This window comes from Nyctibius grandis, chromosome 2 (genome assembly GCF_013368605.1).
Source record: "Nyctibius grandis isolate bNycGra1 chromosome 2, bNycGra1.pri, whole genome shotgun sequence".
Taxonomy (NCBI): domain Eukaryota; kingdom Metazoa; phylum Chordata; class Aves; order Nyctibiiformes; family Nyctibiidae; genus Nyctibius; species Nyctibius grandis.
In genome coordinates this window covers 4,862,830-4,888,672 of record NC_090659.1, presented here as the reverse complement: position 1 = coordinate 4,888,672, position 25,843 = coordinate 4,862,830, and the positions used below count along the sequence as shown (strand labels likewise).

General features: G+C 39.4%; 1 protein-coding gene across 3 annotated transcripts in view; it reads left to right on the top strand.

Moving 5' to 3' along the window:
• The window catches only part of POU2F1 (POU class 2 homeobox 1), a 123,611-nt gene that overhangs the window by 96,780 nt on the left and 988 nt on the right, over nt 1–25,843 (top strand). For all 3 annotated transcript variants that reach the window (XM_068423421.1, XM_068423412.1, XM_068423429.1), the window contains 8 exons: nt 8,681–8,775; nt 11,761–11,934; nt 15,945–16,086; nt 18,285–18,430; nt 19,287–19,466; nt 22,915–23,020; nt 23,459–23,804; nt 24,654–24,742. In XM_068423421.1, the coding sequence (XP_068279522.1) occupies nt 8,681–8,775; nt 11,761–11,934; nt 15,945–16,086; nt 18,285–18,430; nt 19,287–19,466; nt 22,915–23,020; nt 23,459–23,804; nt 24,654–24,742 (1,278 nt within the window). The remainder of the gene's footprint in view (nt 1–8,680; nt 8,776–11,760; nt 11,935–15,944; nt 16,087–18,284; nt 18,431–19,286; nt 19,467–22,914; nt 23,021–23,458; nt 23,805–24,653; nt 24,743–25,843) is intronic.

Below are 25,843 nucleotides of genomic sequence, written 5' to 3'. Positions count from 1 at the left end.
TGGAATATTGTGTCCAGTTGTGGGCCCCTCGGTTCAAGAAGGACAGGGAACTGCTAGAGAGAGTCCAGCGCAGAGCCACGAAGATGATTAAGGGAGTGGAACATCTCCCTTCTGAGGAGAGGCTGAGGGAGCTGGGTCTCTTTAGCTTGGAGAAGAGGAGACCGAGGGGTGACCTCATTAATGTTTATAAATATGTAAAGGGCAAGTGTCATGAGGATGGAGCCAGGCTCTAGGACAAGGGGCAATGGGTGCAAGCTGGAACACAGGAGGTTCCACATAAATATGAGGAAAAACTTCTTTACGGTGAGGGTGACCGAACACTGGCACAGGCTGCCCAGAGAGGCTGTGGAGTCTCCTTCTCTGGAGACATTCAAAACCCGCCTGGACGCATTCCTGTGTGATATGATCTAGGTAATCCTGCTCCGGCAGGGGGATTGGACTGGATGATCTTTCGAGGTCCCTTCCAATCCCTGACATTCTGTGATTCTCTGATTCTGTGATCTGAATTTCTGGGTCAGGCTCTCCAGAAGGAAGCCTACTGGGAAGAGAGCTTGGAGAAGACAACTCTCCAGAACTCAAAGGTAGAATCCTAGGAGGTGGAGGCCTTAGAAGGTGTGCGGGCTGTCTGGATTACGTCAATGGTAAAAGGGCTACAAAATTCTAAGACTGGAAAAAGGTTACAAAAGCAAGAGTCCTTGTGGGAGACTAGAAAAGTTCTTGAGCCTAAAGAGGGTACAGTGAATTTTGTCATAAATTGAAATAATAATTTCACCTTGGGAAAAGAGCTAGAATGCTTGACTTTGTATAACAACTCTTGGAAATAATATTTTAGTGATACACTGAGTATGGCTTACACAATAAAGGCAAACCAAGGCAGTGGTAGGTGGTAGCGTGCCAGAGCAGTTAAGATGTTGTACAGGAACTTTGCTCTAAGTGCGTTCAAATTGCAATACATCACAGTACTGATTGCACCCAGTTTGTTGTTGCCCACAGAAAACTGCATTTCACCATGGCCACTTATGCTGATGTACTCCAGTCGTCTTTTTTTCCCCCTTTCTTTTCTGCATGAACTCTACTCAGTTGTTCAGGTCTGGTAATCCAAAGATTCTTGCTCAGAAGGCAAACCCTGTTATGCTTGAAAAGTCCTCCAGAGCCTGGCTGTGCTATAAAGCAGCTCTTTGCACCTCATTTTCTTCTGTTCCTTTCAATTTTTTTGTGCATCGTTCCTTCTTATTCACTATGACTTGGATAGAACTGGCTTTCCATTGTGCTGAAGCTCTCTCACTGTCTGAATGCTCTCACATTTGAATAAAGGGTTAGTCAAAATTAACTTTCTTTTAATAGAACTTGATTTATGAGCAGCACTGGTAGAAAATGGCTAAAAGACTATTCATGGAGGCATTTAGTGATGTACTGGTTTCTTAAAATGAAGCAGAACATATAAGCTTAACATATTCTTCTAGAAGAAATCAAACTTCACCAAAATTTAGTTCAAGGATTCTTTGAAATAGTTGTTTGTTTTTTTTTTTTTTAATAAATTCTTTTAAGGAAACAGCAAGCACAAAAGCATTGTTTTGAAAAAATCCCTGGTATTAATGTCTGCCTACATTTTTCAGCTAACTTCTGCTGGTTTTCTAAAATATCTCTGAAGGTGCTTCACAGAAGAGGAAACTACCAGAAGCAAATTATATTCATCTCTCAAAATGAATTGTTTGCATTATAGAAAGGAAGGAAGGCTTTTCATTTGTTTGCTTAAAATCTTCTGAAGTAGAATAACTACCAGAAGAGGTTTTCATAGTATCTTTTCCAGGGACCATCTCTGAAAATTATTTCTTCACTGCAATTTAAGACCTGCATATTGCTGTCATCAGTGACGCAGTGTGTGTAGAAACACCATGTTTTAGTGGTAATGTGCAGCCTGGACAACTGAGTAGCTCAAAAACGTAGGAAGATTTATGTTCTGTATTCTGACCATAGGCCATTAGTGTGTGACAACCTTCAAAACTGAAATGCTTGAATGGATCTAATTTTCTTCATGAGCACTCAATGATAAAGCAACATGTATGTCATAATATCCCGTATCTCACTTTTTGGTTTGGCTTTCTGCAGTATTTCATGGTTATTGTTAGAAGATATCAAACAGTATGTTATTATTTATGAGAAAGATTGAGAAAGTGTCTATTTTTATTTTATTATTTGCTGTTGCAGCTGACTTTTCCATGTTGTTCTTGTCCTATTGCTCCATTAGTCAACTTCATAAAATAATAAATATTCTGAAGAAACTAGCATAGAGCTTTCTTTAAAACCCAGCATCATTCAGATTTTTTTTGATGCCTCATTGGTACTGCTTGCAGCTTTAGGTACATGTATATGCATTTAATAACTAAAATGAAAATTCAGATTTATTTATAGATTATCTGTTCTGGAAGAAATCTTGCTTTACAGACTACACTGCGTATTTTGTACATTCCATGTAGTCATGTAAATGAGAAACATTGTTTTTAATACAAGAGAATAGTTTTGAGGGAAATAAGTGAAGAATAGTATCTCTAAGCAAGATCATAGGAGACGTGAACATTTGGTAGAGAAAAGCTTCTTTTCCTTGAAGAGGTGATGGGGTGCAGAGTAAAGCAATCATCAGAAATCATATTTAGATTCTTGGAAGGGGTTGAACGTTATCTTACATTCAACTTCTGAAAAATTCTAGAAAATTCAATACCTGAAATATTAAGCAACAATCAGGATGTTACTCTGCTATCTTTCTTCAATGCACATTATAGATCACAGCAGCAGATGTGAAATTTTCCCCATAAATCCGCTGCCATATGTCTAATGTAGTCATCTTCCTTTTCCAGATGATTTCTGGTTATTCAGTGGCTTACGTGAAACAAATTGTAAAGTTCCTGTTTTTCATGGCTTGTAATAGGTAACATCATAATGAAGGAATTGTTTCAAGCCTCAGCAAATATGCAAAAGATTGAATGGAAATAGAAATTTGGAACAATTTCTTATTCAGAGAAATTATTGGCCCCGTATTATTGTTAAAGTCACGGGCAGGAATGTAGCACCTTCTACAGTCTTTATACCTCTTGTATCTGTTCTTGTATCTAATAGATCTGTCTGTAGAATAATCGATTCAACATCCTTTACTGCAATTATAGCCGCTTCTTAAAAATATTGCCCTCATCAGATGACCGTTGGCCTTTCTACTCGGAAAATATTGCCAATAAAAATCATATCAGTAAAAATCTGAATGGAGAGGGGAAATGGTGCTTCATTTCATTTAAATTAATCTTGCATACAGAAGTTGTTGAGATCTGAGAAAAGACTGCATCACTGTCAGGGAGAGAGAACTGGTTTAGAAACAGTACTTATAAAGAAAGTATCCAGAAAGGCAAATGTGGAATACAAGCTACTAATTATCTTTAAACATTGAAACTGGGCCTACCTATTCTCAACTTATTGCTGTTTATTATTAAAGACCTTGTTCATGATTTCATTTTTTAATTGTAAAAATACCTGGGATGATGATAGCAGGCCAAATCCAGTCCTGTTCTCTTCTTGCATACTTGTCCTACAGACTTGGAGACTTAATTTGTATCATTAAAAAAAAAAACCCCAAGAAAAAAAACCCCACATTTTTAAAATGGGATCATGAATGTTAAATGTTGGTACCTACCATGCTGGCCTCTGGTACCATAAATCAGAGTGCAGCTCCCTCACCCCGTGTGAGGATGGAGGAAGATGCCTGAAGCTGCCTGTGTTTCTTCTCAGATGTATCAAATTTGTAACGGATAAGTGTTCATCTCATCTGAGATTGTGTGCCTGCAGTGCCCTTACAGGACTCCTCCTCAGTTTGTTAATAATATGCTATGTGAATGAGGTGAAAGTGCTTTGGTCCCCTCAATATGCAGATGAGGAGACCCAGCTCTTCATTGTCAAGAAACTCTTGATGACAGCATATTTGCTGACACAGCAGTTGAATAAAATGTAGCTGACTCAAACTCGTTCCCCAAATAAGAGAGGAGAGCTTGAAGTGGAATGAGGAAGAACTTGGAAGAAGTGATTTAAATGGTGGCTTTTTCCCCTGTGCTGCAAATACCTGTTACCAAGATATGAATTAAATGCTTAATATTTACTGTCCTCTTTGAAATAAAGTCTTTGCTTGTAACCATCTGAACAGCATCAATGGGTAAAAATGTTGACTTTTGTTGAAGAAGTGTGGCAGCACCTTTGCGTGGATCACTGAATTGATGCTGTTCAAAACCACAGTTCACCAGCTTCAGCACATTTGCGTCATGTTCCTGAACTGATCTTAAAGGGTACCTGAAGACTGCAAAAGGTGCAGCAGCATGCAGCAGTTCAACACCTCAGTGGGACAGATTTGTAGGAATGCATAGGTTAGTACTTTCTCTCCTGTGTTGGATCCCAGTATAATTGCAGCTACGAGTCCCTGTTTTAGAATATCTGGGTTTGATAAAATGAGGTACACCAAAGTGCCCGGAAGTTTCTTTGCATCAACAGTGATCAAAAAAGTTGATCAAGTGGCACTGTATGTAGTATGTGGTATGACACCCTTCCTTCTTCCCTTTCAGTTGTTTCCAGTTAATCAAATTATGACAGTGTAATGGCTTTGTCTTGCAAGCTAACTTCCAGAATATGTCTGTGAGAAGGCGGACAGCTTTGTCAGAGAAAAAGCAGTCAATTTCTTCTTAGAGGAAAAAATTCACTCTTTTGGGAGATCAGTTAGGAATGAATTATGTATTATGCTTCTGGGCCAACTTTTAAAAAATTATGCTGAAAAAATCCGTACTTGAGTGTTTGTTTTATCTTTTGTTTAATTTTAGATAGTAACAACTGAACTCCAGATCAGTCCCTGGGGACGGCTGGCTGGCAGGAAGAGTTTTTTGGCTTAGGCTGTTATTCATGCTACTCGTAGACATTACAGGAAAACTCCTGGATGATGGTAGATGCATTTACTTTAACTATTTTTTAAAAAATGAAATGCCTCTAAAGCCTCATACTTTTGCATAAATCCTTACCTGCCTCCATGCAGTCATTCTTTTGAAGCTTCTTGTAGGTGATTTATATGCTATATTTACTGCAATAATACCACTGGGCTCTTAGAACCCAAAGCAGAAGATTAGAAATACTGTCTCTGTAAAGTAAAGTATACAAGTGCAATATTAGTTTTTATAGACTCAAAAAGTCATGTAGGTTGGAAAGGATCTCTAGAGGTCATGTAGTATTGCTCAAAGCGGGTCCGATTCCATCAGGGTGCTCAGCACCTCGGCCAATTGAGTTTTGAACATCTCCAAGGATGGAGATTCTGCAACCTCTTCAAGCACCTGCCTCAATAGTTGATGACTCTCATAGTAAATAAATACATAAATAATTGTTTTCTTATATCAAGTTGGAGTTTTCCATGTTCTAACTTACGTCTGTTGCTTCTCATGGCTGTGCACCCTCAAGAAGAGTCCATTTCTGTCTTTGAAGGCAGCAATAGGATCTTATTTTAGTCTTCTCATAAGGCTGAACAAACCAACTTTCTTACCTGTTTCTTGTATGGGTATTCCAGCCTGTTAGCCACCGTGGTGGGCCTTGAAAGTACAAAATCCAGGATGTCATTGTGTCTTGTCCTGGGAAACCCAAAGCTGGACACGGTATTCCAGGTGTGGTCTTAAAAGTGCCAAATGGCACTTTAAGGGGAAAAATCATGAGCCTTGACCTGCTGGCTGCACTCTTGAGAATACACGCCAGGATGTGGTTGGCTGTCTTTACTGGAAGGGCACACTGCTGGCTCATGTTCAACTTACTGTCCTCCAGGACCGCCCGGATTTCTTTTCTGCAAAACTGCTTCCTAGCCAGCCAGTGCCCACCCTGTATTGATGCACAGGGTTATTCCAGCCCCCATGCAGCACATTGCATCTTCTTGCATTGGTCTTCATGAGGTTCCATTCGTCCAGCCTCTCTAGACCTTGACTTCTGGTCTATTGACCACTCTCCCCACATCTGGTATTGTCCACAAACTTGCTGAGAATATATTTTGTCCCATCATCCTTATTGGTAATAAAGGCGTTGAAAAATACTGATGCCAGTATGAGTCCTTGAGGAAAGAACAAAGTTTGAAACGCCAATATCTCAGCAGTTGCCTAAAGGGTGCAGTTTTGGACTTACGCTGTATTTAAAAGGCACTGCTGTGTGCCTTCAAAGTTAGGTCACTGAAGTTTTCTGGGACCAAAGTGGAGACCAGTAGTTTGTTCTCAGACAAAAAAAACAAAGGTGAAGATTAGAGTAGTAGAAGTCATGTCTGAAAAGACTTAAGTCAATGGAAGAGATGCATACTTTGCCAAAACAGTTCAGCTGCTTTCCCCATCCCCTGATCATTACTTCAGTCAGCTGCAAGTTCAACTGATTTGCTCTTTCTCCAGTTTCTGTCTATGACACCTTGTATCACTATTTCTTAAATAAGATAAAATGATGTAAAAACTAAGTAGATGAAAGACGTTCAGAATATTTTATACTGTCCTTCAGTGATGATTACTTCAGAACATAGGAGTGAGAATAAAATGAGGAAGAGCGTAGTCATTGTGTGCTCTTTGGCAAAACTGTTATTGCCAGGAAAACATCCTCTGGGATTTCTTTGAGGACAAAACGTCGCAAAAGGACAGTCCTAATTACTCTGATTACAGTCATAAGATGAGTCAGTAACTTGTGATCGATGGTGTTACCAGTGGACTAGAGGTCAGTTGTGGTCCCTGTCAGCTGCCTAATTTTTGTTTCATTGTTGGTCAGCTGCTCTGTAGTGTTGGTGTGATGGCTTGCCCCTTTCTGTTTCAAATTGTCAGTTAAAATTCGCTGTCACTAAATGAAGATCAAAACCTCTTCACTTAGAGGTGACTGTTCACTAATTAATACTTAGATTTGGGCAGCTAAAATAATCTGTCAAGTGAACAAATACTTGCATTGTAAAAAGCACTGTGTAACTGTAGTAGGGAGCTGTCTTGGAAGTTCCTTAAGCTGATCCATTCCCTTGCTGTGGCTTTTCAAAAACACAGCTGGAACATGTTGATTCTGTGGTGCAAAGCAAATTTACATAGTTGTCTGTGCTGTGCTATTATGTTGCATAAGCAGCTGGCTTTGTTCTGTGAACCTTGAGCATTTTGGTAGCAACACATTCTATTTAAAATACATATTCAACATTTTGTTAAAAAAAAAAAAGTAACAGTAATATCACTATCAGAAAACAACACTTCTGTAGTTGTGTATCCGTAGAGGATACATTTTCCTCCCCAATAATAGTCCCTCTTTTCATGTCTCCTATGGCCCTTAGCTTGTATAAAACATCCAGTTTCTCACTCAGTGTTTACCAAGTCCTAAATTCCTGTGTCCCCTACCTGTATGCTGCTAAGAGGTAGCTGGTCGTGAGTGGTGTGCTCTGATTGATCAGCCAGATCAGTCCACGTTGAACTCAAATTACAGAATTTAAGTGGTACTTACTTGGTACCAGAGAACTTACTTGGTGTTCTGTCCTCTGAGTGGCCATAGTGTCCATCTGTTGTTGTTGTGCCGTCGTTCCCCCCTGGTCTTAGGAACTTGGTATATTGAAGATGTGTATTAAATATAGATTTAATTAGTCAGGTTCTTAAATTATTATGGGGAAATTGATAACTGTAGCCAGGAGTTACCTAAGGAATAACAGTAATATTTTTCATGATAAAATTGAGGGAGTTGACTAACTGTAGGTATATTTTTGTCAAGATTCTCACCCCCTAAAAATAGATAAATTTTAGTATTAGAAATGCAAAAAAAAAATCGGATAGCTTCTAGTTAAAATATATAGATGCAAGCATATATCTCAGAAAGATTTAATAAACCATACAAATAGCAGACTGTAAGAGAATTTATTTTTAGAATGACAGCATATTGTGTATGTTGATTGCATCAGTCCCAACTGTTCTTTTGGTTGTCACCTTTTCATAATAGCAGGGGTTTTCATATATTCAGTGTAATGTTTAGTCTATTTGTGGAATTTAAACAGTGTTCAGTATCTTACATAAACTTTATGTTCTGATTACTTTTGGAAAAGATTCCCTCTTTATTTCAGCCAGGAGAAGGTTATCTGGCCTCGTTTTGTCTTCTGGTGTGGTCTGTTTAAGTTTGCCAGAGAAAGCTGCCTTCTTGTTAGGCATCGGGCGTGGGGTGATATGGAGAGGAAGAAGGATGATCAAGGAGCCGAATTTGTGGTTTTGATTAGTATTCAGTTGTTAGATTTGGTCTGATTAGTGTTCAGTTGTTTATTTTTATATGGCTCCCTAATTTTTGGTCAGCTGTTGGTTACAGGAAGAGGTTCACCCCAAATCTGCAAGCTGAAAGGAGCAATAAATGATTCCTGTACACAGAATTGGGATAACCTAGATCATTGCAAACTCATTCTGCAGAGGGGACTAGTACAGACTTCTCTCTTTTACCCTTTTGTCACCACATATGTTTCAGGAAAATGCAAGGTGATTTTGGGCCAAAAAGTCCAAAGTCTGAAGATATCTGTGCAGGGATGAAAGGAAGGCTTGCATCTCAAATTTTTTGTAACTTTTGTTATTTAGCAAGAGCCTTGTTTGACCTCATTTCATGTTTTAGTCTTTTTAAATGACAAACCAAACCCACCCTTTTCTCTCTCCAGGTCTCCTGCAAGCGCAGAATCTCTTAACGCAACTACCTCAGCAAAGCCAAGCCAACCTCCTGCAGTCTCAGCCAAGCATCACCCTTGCCTCGCAGGTCAGGCTTATTTCTACAGTTCATGAGTTGCTTTGGGGGGATTTGAACCATTGCAGGTGAATGGACCCTTTGCATTACTTACCAGAGTAGATACTGTAGATATAATAGTGAGTTTGTCTTTCTAGATAGATCCAGTGTAGAGCTGAAGTATCAATAACTTCAGTTTTGTAGTTTCTGCCCTGATATGCCTCTTTTCATGCATTTAACATTCTAAATTGTTATTTTTAGCTTAAAATTTCCATGACTGATATCTTGAGTTTATGGCACTAGAGCATCATTTGATTTCTTGTAAGGCTTTCTCAGACAATCTACAAATTTGTGAAATTCAGAGGAGCAAGGTGTGGGCTACCTAAAAAGCTCAAAAAGAGGATTACTGACAAGTATCTTTTTTTCTAAAGATTGCAGTGGTAATCTATCTTTATTGTAGACTAGTTGTTTTGCTATTATTGCTAAGTCATTGCCAGTCTTATTACTTACCTTCTGTGAAAGTGAAGAGATTGTTAGAAATGCATTAAAATATTCTGTTAGGTATATGTTAAAATATTAAAGCTCTGTGATTGAGCTTTCAGACGGTAAGAAAAGCAATTTTAAGGTTGCACGTGCCTGCAAATTCATTTTGCTTCACTCTGGGTTTTACTGTGCAGCTTAGTTACATGACTGCATGCTGTTTCTCAAATACCATGTCATATCATACAGTATCTTCCTGCCAGCTTGGTTACATATAAGAATTTTTTAGTCTGTATTAAGATGCCTGACTCTATCAGAGTCTTAGAAAACTACATTTTCTGTTATACCACGTATAGTATTTTTCATGCACGATGTGGAAAATGGAATTTGTTTCAGCTCTGTAGTTCATACCTCAGTTAGCAGCTTGACTCCCTGATTATACTTGGATTTAAAAAAAGTATCAAAACTATAAAGAGAAAATAAATTATATAAAGGGGGTGAAGTCAGTAAAGACACGTTGCAGTAATTACCAACTATGTTTAATGTAAATTAAAAAATATTAAAAACCTTTATAGTGTGACACATATATCTGCAATCCTAGAAAGATCATATATGATCATGTTATTTCTCAAGTAATGGAATAATAGATCCTGACCTCCCTCTACCATCTGCTGTGCACTGCGAAATACTGCACTAACCCAGGAGAAAAACAACATAAGGAAGTACATAAAGACTCAGCGATGTGTAGCCCATTTCTTTTAGAACATCTGTTTCTGGACCTTTGCATAGACTTTGCATAGTACTGTAGTGTCGCACAGACTTGAGGCTGTTCTTATTTGCCCTGAAGGAGTCCGTAGTTTCAGAACTGGGCATAGGACATAAAAACATGAAGTCACCTTTACTTAAGAGCCTCAGCTGAACTGAATAGAATTCAACTAAACGAGTTGTCTGTGCATCTTAGTTCCTCTATGGTACGTAAGAAGGTAGAGTTACACACTCACAGAATCACAGAATCAGCCAGGTTGGAAGAGCCCTCTGGGATCATCGAGTCCAACCGTTGCCCTGACACCACCATGTCAACTAGACCATGGCACTAAGTGCCATGTCCAGGCTTTTCTTAAACACATCCAGAGACGGTGACTCCACCACCTCCCTGGGCAGCCCATTCCAATGTCTAATAACCCTTTCTGAGAAGAAATTCTTCCTAATGTCCAACCTGAACCTCCCCTGGCGAAGCTTGAGGCTGTGTCCTCTTGTCCTATCGCTAGTTGCCCGGGAGAATAGGCCGACTCCCACTTCACTACAACCTCCCTTCAGGTAGTTGTAGACTGCAATAAGGTCACCTCTGAGCCTCCTCTTCTCCAGGCTAAACAACCCCAGCTCCGTCAGCCGTTCCTCGTAGGTCAGACCCTCCAGACCCTTCACCAGCTTGGTCGCCCTCCTCTGGACTTGCTCCAACACCTCAACATCTTTCTTGAAGTGCGGGGCCCAGAACTGGACACAGGATTCAAGGTGCGGCCTCACCAGTGCCGAGTACAGAGGGACGATCACTTCCCCAGACCGGCTGCCTACACTATTCCTAATAGAGGCCAGGATGCCATTGGCCTTCTTGGCCACCTGGGCACACTGCTGGCTCATGTTTAGCCGGCTGTCGATCAGCACCCCCTCAAAACATGTTTCCAATGTTCCTGTTGCATATAAAGCCTGAACTGTGCAATAACAGATCTTAATATATTTTGTTCACCTGTGAATATTTTCCATGATGCTCAGGTTTTTTCCGATTCTAATTATTGCTGCACAGCAAAATAATGTAGTATGCCAGTGCTCAGGAATAGTGAACCTTGTGTGGACTTGATGGAAAATTAACCTTTCATATAGAAGAAAAATGTGACCTAAAAGGAATTCTTTTCTGCAGGTTGCCTTTGCTTAATTTCTTATATCCCCAGTACATCCATTCTTACTATTGCAGGTATCAACAGAGGGGCTAGAGGGGGATCTATTTTTTTCTTACTGTAAGAGTTGAGTCAGTCACAAGAGATGGCATTAGAGGAAACTTGCCATGTTTGCTGCCACTGCATGTGCTCACTGTTCCAAGATTAAATAGGAGAGTTGAATATTTTGGGCTGATGCCAATTAGCCACCTCACACAAGCAGTAAATTCAATTTTAAAATGATTAAAAGCAGATGAATGCCAAGCTGTCTATAAATGATAGAACTATATCAACTAAGAATGTTCAGCCTTTCTTTGAGCACCTTCTGTAGCAAGTGAAAGTTGTTATCTGCTGCATTGAACATCTCTTACTTTCCTTTAATTGGTTCTGACAGAGCCTTTAAAAGGCTGTCATACAGTTTTCTGGATTGTGATGGCTCATTCTTGAGAGGAATGTAAATATATTGGAGGAACTTTCAAATTGCTGGAAATGTCAAATTCATTGATCTTTCCCCCAGCAACCTCACGTACCTTTTCTGAATTTAATTTTTGCTGATTATTCTTTTAAGTCTGATTTGCATCTTTTTCCTTGCTCTCTATCTTAACAGCCAGCAACCCCAACACGCACAATAGCAGCGACCCCCATTCAGCCACTTCCACAGAGCCAGTCAACACCAAAGCGAATCGACACTCCCAGCTTGGAGGAGCCCAGTGACCTTGAGGAGCTTGAGCAGTTTGCCAAGACTTTCAAACAAAGACGGATCAAACTTGGATTCACTCAGGTGAGACTGCGTACCTTAGTGCCTGCCAGTGAGGAATCTGAGGTCTCATCTTTCAAGTCTGGAGGGAGACTACAAGTCCACCTTTTCCTAGGAGAACCTTCTTAAATAGGGTTACGCTCTGGCCTTTATGTAGCGGATTTCTAAGAAATAACAGAAAAAGCCATGCATCCATCTTACTTCCCTGTTGGTTTTCAAGCATAGCCATTTTCCCAGCAGGTACATGCATTTACCAGCTCCAGATGTCATTGCATGTGCACTATTCATTCTATAGGATGTAAAATGAATGGGACAAAGCACTTTAAAGCTGCCTTCAGAAGTACAAAGTTACAAAAATCATACAGCACAATTAACTGCTCTGTGCATTTAAAAAGTATGTCACAACTGTGGAGTTGCTTTGGATGTCAAAGGGTTTTTATCTCTCAAGCGTATTTTCCTATTAAACATCAATGATTTCTGTATTTAATGCTTTTGCTGTGGTTCCTAAACAAAACCTGAAAGGACTGTCACTTTGAAGTTCTCTCCTTACAGAGGTGAACTGGAGTTCTGGTTTGTTTTGGTTTGCTTAAAAGCTCAGAAATACCCATAGAGCAGAAGAAAAGTAATCTTGAACATAGTGAAAGTGGTTAAATGAGGAGTACAATTAAAATACAAAGTGTATTTATATGTTCCATTATTCTGTTGAAGGGAAATGCTGCTTGGATCCAAGAATCCTTTCTTATTAATATCAAAATGATTTTTTTTCCCCGCAAAATTAAAATAGCTGTCCAGGTAAACAATTAATTTTGGCAGGAGTCTGTGGTAAGCATAGGTGTGGGGTTTTTGCTAGAAGAAATAGCATGCAGAAATCAAAGTAGGTGTTTAAAAGTCTGAGCTCAGCACAGTCAGTCCAACATACGTGATTTGTTCTCCCCTCCCCGAACAAGTAAATCTACTCTAGCAGAAAGTATGTGCTGAAGTCAGATTTATTTTTCTGGCAAAGTCCTAAATGTTTGAAAAATCAGGGTCTGTAATGAAAGTTCCTGGCAGCATCTTAATTATAACTCAAGAACAGAATGTTCTTAGTAAAATGAAGTGCATTTTGCTGGCATGTGTGCCTCCTTCCCTCCCTGCTTTCCACTAGAGGGAGGCACAGAAATACACGTGATTTACACATACAAAAGCTAGAATGGAGCAGAACAGAATAGAGTAAAATACAATAGCTTCCCTATAGCCTGACTGAGGAGGTTCGTGTAGATCTTTAGGTATTATGTTTAATCTGCCCTGCTGTGAGATTATTATAAAGGCTCAACTAGACTTTTTAAGTTATGGGTTTAACCCTTTATTGACCCTGTTGTGAATTTTCATGGTGAGGAAAAATGAACACAACTGCTCAGGCTTAGATTTCAGTATTTGCCTGTAAGCTTAAAAAAGGGGAACCTTGAGAAAGTGATGAAATTGCGTTTGATCATTCCTATCCTACTCTGAGTTTGTATGTGTATAATTAGGCAGTTCTAATAACTTCTACCTAATGACATAATTGGATGATAATTTGAGACCCTTATTACTTTGGTATCCTATAGTTGGATAAATAGACTACCTTTCAGAGGGTAAAATAAATTTATTTCCAGTGGTACTGTGAGCTTTTTCAAACTCTAACCACCCCTGCCTTTCAAAAAGAATTGTAAGATTTAGTTTGCATTGCAAACTAATCACTTACTACATTCTGTCTCGTAAGCAATATAACAGGTTTTGAACTACAGCAGTTCTGTCTCTTCTCCCACCCCGAAAAGTGGGTAATGGTTTTAAATCCTTTTGTTTAATTGTTTTCCTTAAAAATATTTCCATGTTTGACATACAGAGACACAGTGAGCCTACTGTGCTTAGCATTATTATTGCAGGCAGGTGACTAATTGGTTGGTACAGATTCAAGCTATGTGAGGGAACATTTTAGACGATGTTATTTTTACTCTGTAAAAGTTATTACCTTTGCTAGTCCAGCTGAGCTTCTCAAAAGACCAGTACGCACAACAATGATGTACCTTATAATCAGTTTCAGTTCAGTATCAGAGCTTCATTTGACCTACCGAATCACAGAATCAACCAGGTTGGAAGAGACCTCTGGGATCATCGAGTCCAACCGTTGCCCTCACACCACCCTGGCAACTAGACCATGGCACTAAGTGCCATGTCCAGGCTTTTCTTAAACACATCCAGAGACGGTGACTCCACCACCTCCCTGGGCAGCCCATTCCAATGGCTAATAACCCTTTCTGAAAAGAAATTCTTCCTAATGTCCAACCTGAACCTCCCCTGGCGAAGCTTGAGGCTGTGTCCTCTTGTCCTATCGCTAGTTGCCCGGATTCTACTACTCAGAGTAGATCAGCTGTGTATACAGTGCCTTTATCCTCTGTCCCATCCATCCTTTCAGTGGCCCATCCTGATACATAAAATTCTTATCCCAATATGTAAATTCCTTTGCCTACAGCTGAAATGCTGCCACCTTTTGGCCTTGAAAACTATTGACAAAGAAATGGTTAACTATTCATTTTAAATCAGATGACAAATGTTAGTAAGAACAACATAAATACCAGCATTAAATTTAGTCGAGGGACTGGAGCAAATTTCATAACTCCTTCCTGCCAAGACATAAATCAACTTACCTCTAAAATGGTTTACATAGCCAGGTTTTCTTCTTCATAAACCCAGTAGAGCATCCACATTACTTCTCTTGGAATGATTTATGAGTTTTAAAATGCACAGAATCCTGGCATATGGGTAGAGGTATAAATGTGAGTTCCCACATGTTTCCTCTGACTGAAGGGCGTACAAACCAATTGTTCGGGTCCTCTTCTAGGAAGGAAATTGTTTTCTTTACGCAACCTGCACAATTTACTAAGCTTATGAAAGGTGGTTTTCTTCCTCGCTTGGATGGGGCCACTCTGCATGCTATTAGTATACTTGTATCAAGCTGTGGTTGTGGATCTGACTTAAAAGGGCAGAAAGCAAGCTTTATGCACAGTCCCACTAACCCACTTGCAATTAAACTCCACTAACTATGCTCAAGCTTTTCAGTCTCTTCTTCTAGACTTCTCCTACTTTTTTGTGTGTTAAAAAATAAAAATCTAAATTAAACTACTTTAGAACGAATCGCACACTTAAAAAATAATTACATTTTTTCAAAGGGCAGGACCTTCCAGCTTTAAAACAAAGCAATAAAACTTTTGGGTGTTTTTAATGGCAACAATCAAGAACGGATTGATTTTTTTTTTTTCCCCTAAACAAGGCTCTCCAGGCATAAACTACATAGATGTGTGTATATGTATATAAAAGGATAAGCAGAATGTCTGATAGCTAGTTAAAACTGAATTTTGAAACAGATGATCATCTGCCTGTAAATCTCCTGGATAGCTTTTTGGCAGATAGGTAATGGTAGCAAAGACTACAGCTAATCATTATTTGAAATGGTTCAGCTTCTTGTCTGCTTTGAAATGTGTATCTGTGGGGAGAAGTTTGGTTTGAACCTCAGAAGATACTGAAAGTTCGGATAAGAATATTTTTGCATCTATTTGGATGTGATATATGTTTGCAGACATCTTTTCAAGAGTGTGTTCTACTAATTTGAGGGCATGAATTTACTGCATTTCTGCTTATTTGAACTTTTCTTCTTTGGTGTGAAATATGCAGATACTTAAATCTGCTCCTAAAGAGAACTTGGCCTTTACTTATTTTAAAGAACTAGGAAAAAAATTACAAGTTAATATTCAGCGGAGTGGTCTGTTCAGTGACAATGCTAAGACAACAAAGCGTTAGGGATTTCCTGGAAAGAGTTACGTGGTTAAACTGACTGAGGTTTGACATTTCTTTATGATTATTTGCTTTAGCATGAATCTTGGTAGTGCCGAGGAAGTTTCTGTGAAACTGAAGTCCCACACAGCAGTGGAGTCACTAAGAGAACACAAGAATGTGACAGGATTCCTTGCTTTGAAAGTGCCTGTGTTAGTGAATCCCTTTTTTTCTCTTTCTTTGTCCAGGGTGATGTTGGGCTCGCTATGGGCAAACTCTATGGAAATGACTTCAGCCAAACTACCATCTCTCGCTTTGAAGCCTTGAACCTCAGCTTTAAGAACATGTGCAAGTTAAAGCCGCTTCTGGAAAAGTGGCTCAATGATGCAGGTGAATGAGTCGTGTATTTCTTCACCAGCCTACCAAAATCAGTAGGATTCTGAAAAACTGCTTCATTTGTGCCCTTATGGTTTTATGAAGCCACCAATCTTTGTAACTGTCCATGGGACAAACAAGGGTGTAGGAATAAAGGTCCATACTTCCCTTTTCATGTGCCTATACGCACCCGAAATCATTCCAATATGAACTTCCAGAACTGTATTCTGCAGCCAGCTGAATAATTGCATGGGGTGAGGTATAATATGTGTCATGGTTTCCCTCCTTCACGTATGTTAATGCATATAACTTCTAATCCTCTTCTGGCTTTCTTTTTCAGATGTGTAGTAGAGAGAGGGTTGCATGGTTTGTTGTTTCAGTGGGCAGAGCTTACTGCATCCATCTGCCACATCCCTATGTGCGTTCTTTTCCTGTCTCTCCAAAGGTCCATATAAACACGCTCTTTCTCCCCCCAGAACGAGGTTTTTGTGGGTTAGGTTTTGCTTTTTCCTTCCAGAATTATTTTTTCCTGGGGTAGAAGTTATTCATGATGCCAGTGTTGGTAGTGTTCTTTTTTCGTTTTCTTTTTTTTTCCACCAGCAAAAGGAGCTTGGATGGTAATGCTAGGTGTTAGGATAGAAAGTGTTTAAGAGTGCTGTCAGCCAGTTTTTTCTTCCAAGTATACAACTGTACATAACATAAAACTGATGGATCTGCTAAGCAGATGGCAGGGACGGTGCATGCCTTCCTATTTTTACTAAAATGAAGAGAGCTCTATGCTGCTACCTACAGTATTCTCTGAAATTTTGAAAGTAATTGGATGCAGCGTTGAAAATTTGTCCTGCATCGAAACAAGGAAGTGTCATTCTGTTGTGCTGACAGGGGGTTATCTTTACGTAATCTAGATCTGTGATAGAAAACATAAAGATCTTCACACTTGCTCTAGTCCACAGGTCAGTTGTCCTGTGGACCTTGCTCTAGTCCACAGGTCAGTTGTCCCCAAACCTTCCAGCAACACTGCATGAGTCCAGTGCTGCAAGGACTGTCATAGTTTGCTTTTCCTGCTAGCCTGAAGAAATACTTCAATCTGTAAAGTGAAGTTAAGGACTGTAAACAATGACAGGGTCCTTCACAGCCTGGAAGGTGGGAACCATTGTCTTTGGCTCTGATTCACTTTCATGAGAATCTTTGGAAGAAAGATTCAGATGACTTTAAAGGCTACTTTTAGGTGAAAGTGGACAGGAGAAGCATACTGATGATCCCTTCCATTACATTACCTTGGAGCGTTGGAGAATTTATTGTTACAGAACTCAGCTTGTTCAGTGGCGGTTTCAGGATGGAGAGGGGTTTCAGCACATTTATGGGTGCCATTACTGGAAAAAAAAAATCTAGAAAATAGTGAACTGAATGTACTTGCCCATTTGAACCTACCAAAATGGTCTTAGGCATTGGGAAATTTGACACCTACTTATCACCCACAAACCCCAGTGCAGTGAGGGATCTCCAGCCATAATTAATCATTTTGTTTAAATTCCCTGCTGGAACCTGCCTGTTGGTTATTTTACCCTTTCTGCTAGAAAGTGGGGTCAAGTGTTTTCTCTCTTTGCTCTTCTGTGAAGCCAAAAAGACAGGATTAGGGGTTGACAGCTAGAGACCTAGTGAAGCTAAGGAGGGGGTAGCTGCTAGCTGTGTAGGCCATTTGGTAAAACTGCATAGGACTGAGTATCTGGTAAGATCTCCAGAGAGAAGAGGTTAAACACTGTGAAGCTGGCTGTGAACTTCCTCTAGTGTATTGCAGAGTGGGTAAAAGAAATTTCAGGCTGCTCAGATTTTTTTCATAATTGCCTGTGATTAGAGCTGTGGCTCATGGATATCAGTTACTGTTTTTTTTTCTTTAAACTGTGACTTGCAGTGAATGAGTGTGGGGTGGAATGAGATAAGGAAGACAAACTTTATATAGGTATTATAAAAGGGGTACTGTGGTAGAGGAGCAGAGCGCACCCTCTGGGCTTACTTGTAGCTTTTAAGTTTCAAGTATATGTTGTGATTTACAAGTACAACAATTAATGCATGTGATCTTCAGAAATCTATATATATCTGGAATAGATACAGAGTGGGTTTTAACATACCTTGCACAGGTGAAGAACACTTGCATTCAGCTGCACTGCATTCAAATAAAATCTGCTGATTTATGTTTCTTCTTTTTTTTTTAGAAAACCTCTCATCTGATTCAACTCTCTCCAGCCCAAGTGCCCTGAATTCTCCAGGGCTGGGGGTCGAAGGCTTGAACCGTAGGAGGAAGAAACGCACCAGCATAGAGACCAACATACGTGTGGCCTTAGAGAAGAGTTTCCTGGAGGTCAGTGATCCTCTTGTTCTGCTCAGCCTATAAAGAAATGAAAAAACTTTGCTTAACAATCATATCTGTTAGACTGAACCCATTACTGTGCTATTTAGCAAGGTGCCTGTACTAAACAATGTGAATACAAAGGCTGTGCCAAGAAGCACACATCAATGTCTACTTCACTTAATAAAAATGAACGCAAAACCCCACAAAAAAACTCACTGGTTCTTGCAGTTTGCTGACTTTGTGATTTCACATTCCAAGGTACTGAGCCGTAGATCTAAGCTTGATATTCTGCACATCAAAAAGAAGGAAAAAAAAGATTACCTTGTCTGAGGATGGATAAATGGGGTGACAGTCTAAACATACATAATGTGAGGTTTTTAGCTGGCCTTATGTTACTCTTGTTAGGCCCTTTGTGCAGCTGTGTGAGCAGGTAGCCTCTGTAAATAGTCCATTCAATCTGTCTGTCTTTCATTGTAGGTCTAGACAACTCGGGGTTCATTTGGCTATTGCTATAGTTAATCTCTCCTATTCCTTTTCGAGAGATGCTGAAAGAAACTTTTCCTTATCAAGGTCTAGAATTCCTTGAAGCATTAACTCAGAAGTCAGGTCCCTTCTCTCAAAAAGAAGCATGTGATCTTAGTCTTCATCACCTGTCTCTGAGGAACACAGCTTACTATTGGTAGAAATGTTACTGTAACTAGGAAGTAGGAGGGCAAAAGTCTCTATTATGGTCTGTTCCTACTGTACCACTGACCAGATTCTGGATATAAATGGCCCATCCAAATTTCTGCCTAGTGAAGAAGCTATGATGTAAAACTTCAGGAGGTAATTTCACAGCTTTTCAAGTACCGTTTCCTTTTCTCAGAACCAAAAGCCTACCTCGGATGAGATCACCATGATAGCTGACCAGCTAAACATGGAGAAGGAGGTGATCCGCGTTTGGTTCTGTAACCGGCGCCAGAAGGAGAAAAGGATCAACCCACCCAGCAGTGGTGGAACCAGCAGCTCGCCCATCAAAGCAATTTTCCCTTGCCCAACCTCACTGGTAAGAATCAGGAAACTGCTCTGACAAAGATCACTGGAAGAGATGTCTCTACTGTGCTCACTGTGGAAGTTGCACATACTACACCTTCTTTGTACAGGACACTTGTTCTTACAAATTTATATTTTACTGGCATTTTAAATGTCCTACTTGCATACTATATGAGAGAGAGAATGCTTACAAGTCAGGCACTAGCTGGGTCTTTGGTTTGGGTGTTTTGTTTAGTCAGCTCATGAGTAAATATTCTGACTAGCAAATCTGCAGTTGGGGTTACTGCTTTGATAGTAACTGGAGTTACTATGCTTTGATAGTAACTCCAGTTTATATCTGGACTTTCTCTCTTGCCCAAACTTTTTTGTAAAATAATAGTAATAAAAAAATGCTTAACAGCTCTATCCCTCCCCTCTTATTGGCTGCTCTGATAAGTAGATGAACAGCAGTAAAATGTATCATTTGGAGACTTAAATCACACAAATCTAATGATACCGTTCTTGTCACTTTTAGTCAGGAATGATTTATATTAAAAAAAGACGTGGAACAAAGGAACAATTTAGCTAATACTCATGTAATTAATTTCCCACACTTGTATTTGCCTCAGGTAAACACAAACTTCATGAAAATAAGAGTAACAAAACACATGCATCAAGGTTGCTTCATCTCCTTTGCTTCCAATGTCCGTGGAGGTCTGTTTTCATAAATAGAAACAGTAGCTATTAGATTTCATGGTAGCTATGCTAATAGGAATGTGGTGGAATTTATGTAGCCTGTAGCTGTCCTTTTTGTAGTATTTATTCCACTCATATCACTGTAGTAGCTAATATCTTCCTGTACTTCATTAAACCATTAATTTTGGTGACCTGTCATTCGTTCCCCTCATCCTTGTCTCAGGGTGTGTGCATGCAACCTTTTGTTTCAGGGGAAGGGATGTGTTAAATGTACTTAGTGGGTTCTTTTCCTTTTCCTTTTCCTTTTCCTTTTCCTTTTCCTTTTCCTTTTCCTTTTCCTTTTCCTTTTCCTTTTCCTTTTCCTTTTCCTTTTCCTTTTCCTTTTCCTTTTCCTTTTCCTTTTCCTTTTCTTCTTCTTCTTTTTCCTTTTCTTCTTCTTCTTTTTCTTTTCCTTTTTCTTCTTTTTCTTTTTCTTTTTCTTTTTCTTTTTCTTTTTCTTTTTCTTTTTCTTTTTCTTTTTCTTCTTCTTTTTCTTTTTCTTCTTCTTTTTCTTTTTCTTCTTTTTCTTTTTCTTTTTCTTTTTCTTTTTCTTTTTCTTTTTCTTTTTCTTTTTCTTTTTCTTTTTCTTTTTCTTTTTCTTTTTCTTTTTCTTTTTCTTTTTCTTTTTCTTTTTCTTTTTCTTTTTCTTTTTCTCTTTCTCTTTCTTTTTCTCTTTCTTTTTCTCTTTCTTTTTCTCTTTCTTTTTCTCTTTCTTTTTCTCTTTCTCTTTCTCTTTCTCTTTCTCTTTCTCTTTCTCTTTCTCTTTCTCTTTCTTTTTCTCTTTCTCTTTCTTTTTCTCTTTCTCTTTCTCTTTCTTTTTCTCTTTCTTTTTCTTCTTCTCTTTCTTTTTCTTCTTCTCTTTCTTCTCTTTCTTCTCTTTCTTCTCTTTCTTCTCTTTCTTCTCTTTCTTCTCTTTCTTCTTCTCTTTCTTCTCTTTCTTCTTCTCTTTCTTCTTCTCTTTTTCTTTTTCTTTTTCTTTTTCTTTTTCTTTTTCTTTTTCTTTTTCTTTTTCTTTTTCTTTTTCTTTTTCTTTTTCTTTTTCTTTTTCTTTTTTTTCTTTTTTTCTTTCCCAATTGGAAAGCAAGGTCGCATGCCTTGCTACCAAAGCAGAACATACTGAGGTTTATGATCGTGTGTTTTAGTAACCAGGCAAGTTTACTCAGACTGCAGCTTAGGAAAGCTTTCCTACGTAAATGTCCCTTTTATTATAAACGGCCATTGCATGTAAGAAATTGAGGTGTTAACCACAGTCTCCATTTTTTTAGTGATGTTTCACTAAGCATTTTCACTCATTGTGAGCTTCTCCTAAGGCTGTGCTACCACTCAAATGGATGTTCCAGCCCTGCTGCCCCCAGCCTTCGCTGGTTATGTGCTTTGTTGATTCCTTGTGTCAGCTCTGGAGATGATGTGTCCATAGGATGATAGGGCTTAGTTTACTAGTTTGACTGCAAATTAACCATGTGAAGAACAATTTTCAGTATGGCTCGATAACCAACCTGACTTGTAGCCTGGCTGCACCACTGCTGCGGCTCTGAAGCAGGATGGGAGGGGAATGCTCCTTTTGGTGGCAGCCTACTTTTGCATTGGCTGAAGTCAGTCATTGTAACCATGGGGTTAGCTGTATTAATTCTAGGTCATTCACTGCCCTGAAATATGGATTGTGACCTTGGCCTTAACTGTTCGGTAGACAGATGACAGATTGGATGTCTGGGCTGCATTAGTGGAAAGTGTACTATGTACCTAGCTCTTCTTTATTTCATACACTATTTGAGATGGGCAGAAAGCTTTTAGATCTGTCCCAGTTGCCCAGTCTTGTTTAAAATGCATGAAGCATTTGAATTCCTATAAGAGGATACGCAGCATGAGAGAGATTTCTCTGATAATAAACTTAAGGTAAGAGAGGGGAAAGGAGGATGGTTTTAGCCTATATCCTTGGCTATGTTCTCTTGGGCAATTCTAAAGGATTCATTTCTCTCATTGATGTATAACAGCCTTCAAATATTACTGTTGGACACCATTTCTTGTCCATAAAAAGTCCTTTCTCTCCTTATATTTCATTTTTCCTCATAAACTAGTTCCTCCAGCCTTAAATCTTTGGTGGTTTTTATCTGTAATGTCTTCAGTTTGTTGTAGCTTGCTTGTAATAAGCTGTCCACAAGTAAAATAAGCTAATGTAATTTAAATGTTTTAAAATCCTTCCTCTGGCACAAGGAAACTTATCAAAGTAGAGCTTATAGTTTGTTTGGGTAAAAGTGAAATGTTACTCTGGTTATCCATGTAAACACATTACCCTAAATACCTTTGGTAATGCTGGGGCATTTAAATCATTTTATCAGAGAAAGAGATTTGGAGCTGAAAAGATGTTTAAACAAGGGAAAAAACATGCAGAAATAATATATTTTGTAACTCTTTCTACAAGAGTGACTCTATTAAAACAAGGTGCTGTCTTTGGGGGGAGGCAGAGAAGGAGGGCTAACTTGCATTCCTGAGACAGTGTGGATGGAATGGCTCTATCTCCCTTCAAATACTAAATGATTGAGAATTAAGATATTGCTGGTAATTAGAGAAGGTACTACGTTTGGTCTGCTGAATGATTAAGTAATGGAATTTCAAAAAAGTTAGTTTATATGCAGTATTTTCCCTGATGTCTTCCTCAGCTGAGGACGGGAAAAAAGAAATCCAAGTCTAGTAGCTAATACTTTTTGTCTTTTAACAGTTGAGCAGTTGTATTCTTTTTTGACCTCCAGGTGGCAACCACGCCAAGCCTTGTGACTAGCAGTGCAGCTACAACACTGACTGTCAATCCTGTGCTCCCTCTGACGAGTCCTGCTGTAACTAGTCTGTCAGTCACAGGTAAGGGCTGATTTCTTTTGCCCCCACATTAACCTCTACCGTTTTTCCTTTTTAAACTCTTCAAAAGGTCATTTAAACTCTTCAAATCGGTCACTGGTATCCCAGGATATTCTTGTTATTGTTCCTTGTTATTCCACTAGGAAACTTCAGCCTTTGTGACCATTCAGTTGACTTTTCTGGGAATAAAATCACAGGTGATGCTGAAATGAAATATACTATATTCCATTGCTAGCTTCTAGAGCTCCTCAGCCTCCTGTTGGGAAGTGTCATTTCATTGTGGTCTGAGCTTCTCATTTGGACTCCTGGTGCTTCTTGGTCCTGCAGAAATGTATGTTTGTCTCTCTTTCAGTTGGATGTGCAGTTCAGTTCAGATGGGTAGTGGTTTCTGTTCAGTCATATCTGTGTTTTGTGCCGATCTAACCAGAACTAATCTTCTAGGCACAACAGAAACCACCTCCAACAACACGGCAACAGTGATTTCAACAGCACCTCCAGCTTCTTCAGCAGTGACATCACCCTCCCTGAGTCCTTCCCCTTCTGCCTCAGCCTCCACTTCAGAGGCATCCAGTGCCAGTGAGACCAGCACAACACAGACAACCTCCACTCCCTTGTCCTCCCCTCTTGGGACCAGCCAGGTGATGGTAACGGCATCAGGGTTGCAAACAGCGGCAGCAGCCGCGTTACAAGGAGCTGCACAGTTGCCTGCAAATGCAAGTCTTGCTGCCATGGCTGCTGCAGCAGGACTAAACCCAGGCTTGATGGCATCCTCGCAGTTTGCAGCTGGGTAAGGATGAATTTTGCATACCCTTTTAGGTGAGGTGACAGAAGAGGGAAGGAGATTTCTTGGGATAAATTGCTTTTATGTATCACTATTTTCTGGTAGCTCACTTGGTGATTGTAGTGTCATTTATCTCAAATTCTGAAGGTTTCCTTAGAGATGGTAATTGGCCATTCTCATCAACGTGCCCAAATATTGTTTTCATTTTACACATGAAAAGCCTGTGTTGCAGCAATGTTGTTACTTGATAAGTCATCCACCCCACCGCAGAGCTTGGCTTAGGAGCTGCAACTTACCAGTGAATCGTAGAATCTGTTCTACTAATTGTAAAATGGAGAGCTAGCCTAGACCCACTTCACACCTCTGTATTCATTTCTCCATCATGAGCAAGAAGCTGTAAAAGATGCATCATGATGTGTTGTTGAAGTTTTAGTTTTAAAAATGTTGCTGTGAGAGATGACGCTTTGTTTCTTCAATTCCTCTCGACTCACATCTTTCTTATCTGAATTTGGGAGATGATGTTAGCTCTCTAATGAGTGGCAGTTTCCCTAAAATACTTTACAAGAATATTTTAAAGCCACAATCAATGCCAGTCATGCATTTACAGTGCCTGTTCTTCAGGCATGTCACTAACCACGTAGCAGAAAGGCAACATCTACTCAAGGCATCGTGAAGGAAAAACTAAAAGAAACTAAAATTAGCCCTTAACGTCTGGTCTTTCGTCCCTCCCCCCACCCCACCTCCCTTTTTTTTTTTGATATGATGGTGTACTTCTGAACACTGACAACCTTTTCTTAAAAGTAACACTCCTTCCCTTTGTCTTTGTTTCTTCTTCCGCGATCTTGCTTCCTGCAGAGGTGCCTTACTCAGTCTCAATCCAGGGACATTAGGTGGTGCTCTCAGCCCAGCCCTGATGAGCAACAGTACACTGGCAACTATTCAAGGTCAGTGGTGTTCCTTTTAATGCATTTCTGTCATACAGCTTCAGTTTACATGCTTTGTTTTTCTCTACCAAAAAAGAACATTGACTCCTGAGCACTAGGCATAAATGTTATAGGAGTAAAGGTTTTACAATATTTAAATGTGCAAATACTTTTTATGTATCATAGAGATAAGAGCAGGTACAACTTCAGAAAGGGGATTAGAACTGTGTATGATCCTGTAGTGATGTACAGGAGGCATTTAAGATATTGAAGGTGAACTGGAATTTATTTGTATATATTTGATGTATATATACATCCCCCCATTGGCATGTATCTCCAGCAGGTTAGAGATTGGCTTTTTATAGCCCTTCTTACTATAAGCTTGAGCAGAGTTGTGCTCATTTGAGGTCTGTTAGGAGCGCAGTTCCGAGCAAGACTTGATCCTGAATTCTTGTCCTCATATGTATTTAAAAAGAACCTGAAAGGAACAGCTACCTTCTAAAGTCCTTATGTAGAACTTTAAATCCATAAATCCTTATCCAGAGGAGTAAAGATTTATTTTGGAAGTGCCATGCAGCCAGAAGTTTCCACTGACTTTAGCAAGAGTTGTTCTTAGTTCGTAGTTTGTCATCTGTAAAAACTGGATAGTGCAAGTGCCTAAAGAGCTAGCCTAAGCTAGGTATTCAAATATCCTCTAGACTAGCTTGACAAATCTTGTTTCCAGGGTACAAGAAAGAACTGTTTTGTGAAGTGTCACAGATAAATTTAGGAGATCATAATCTAAGGCAGACTGAACGCTGTAGACCATTGAGAGTAAGTTGTAACAGTAGTTGTCTGTCAACAACGCTCAAGGTTACGTGGCCGTCTTTATCTTGTGGTAGCTGTCATTTCACGTGAGCGCTCATCCCAACCCTTCCCAGTACAGGTTGCCTGAAGGTAGAGATTTTCTGTGGCAGGAAACATTGACCAGTATTGCGCTTAAAGATCTGAAGAAAGGCGTGATGGAATTAGTTTAGGAGTAGACAGCAGAGGCATTTTAATATCTGCAAGGTCTTATCCGCTCTTCACAGAGAGCTGTTTTTTTAAAAAACAACCTATGATGAGATGACTGTCGTTATGTTA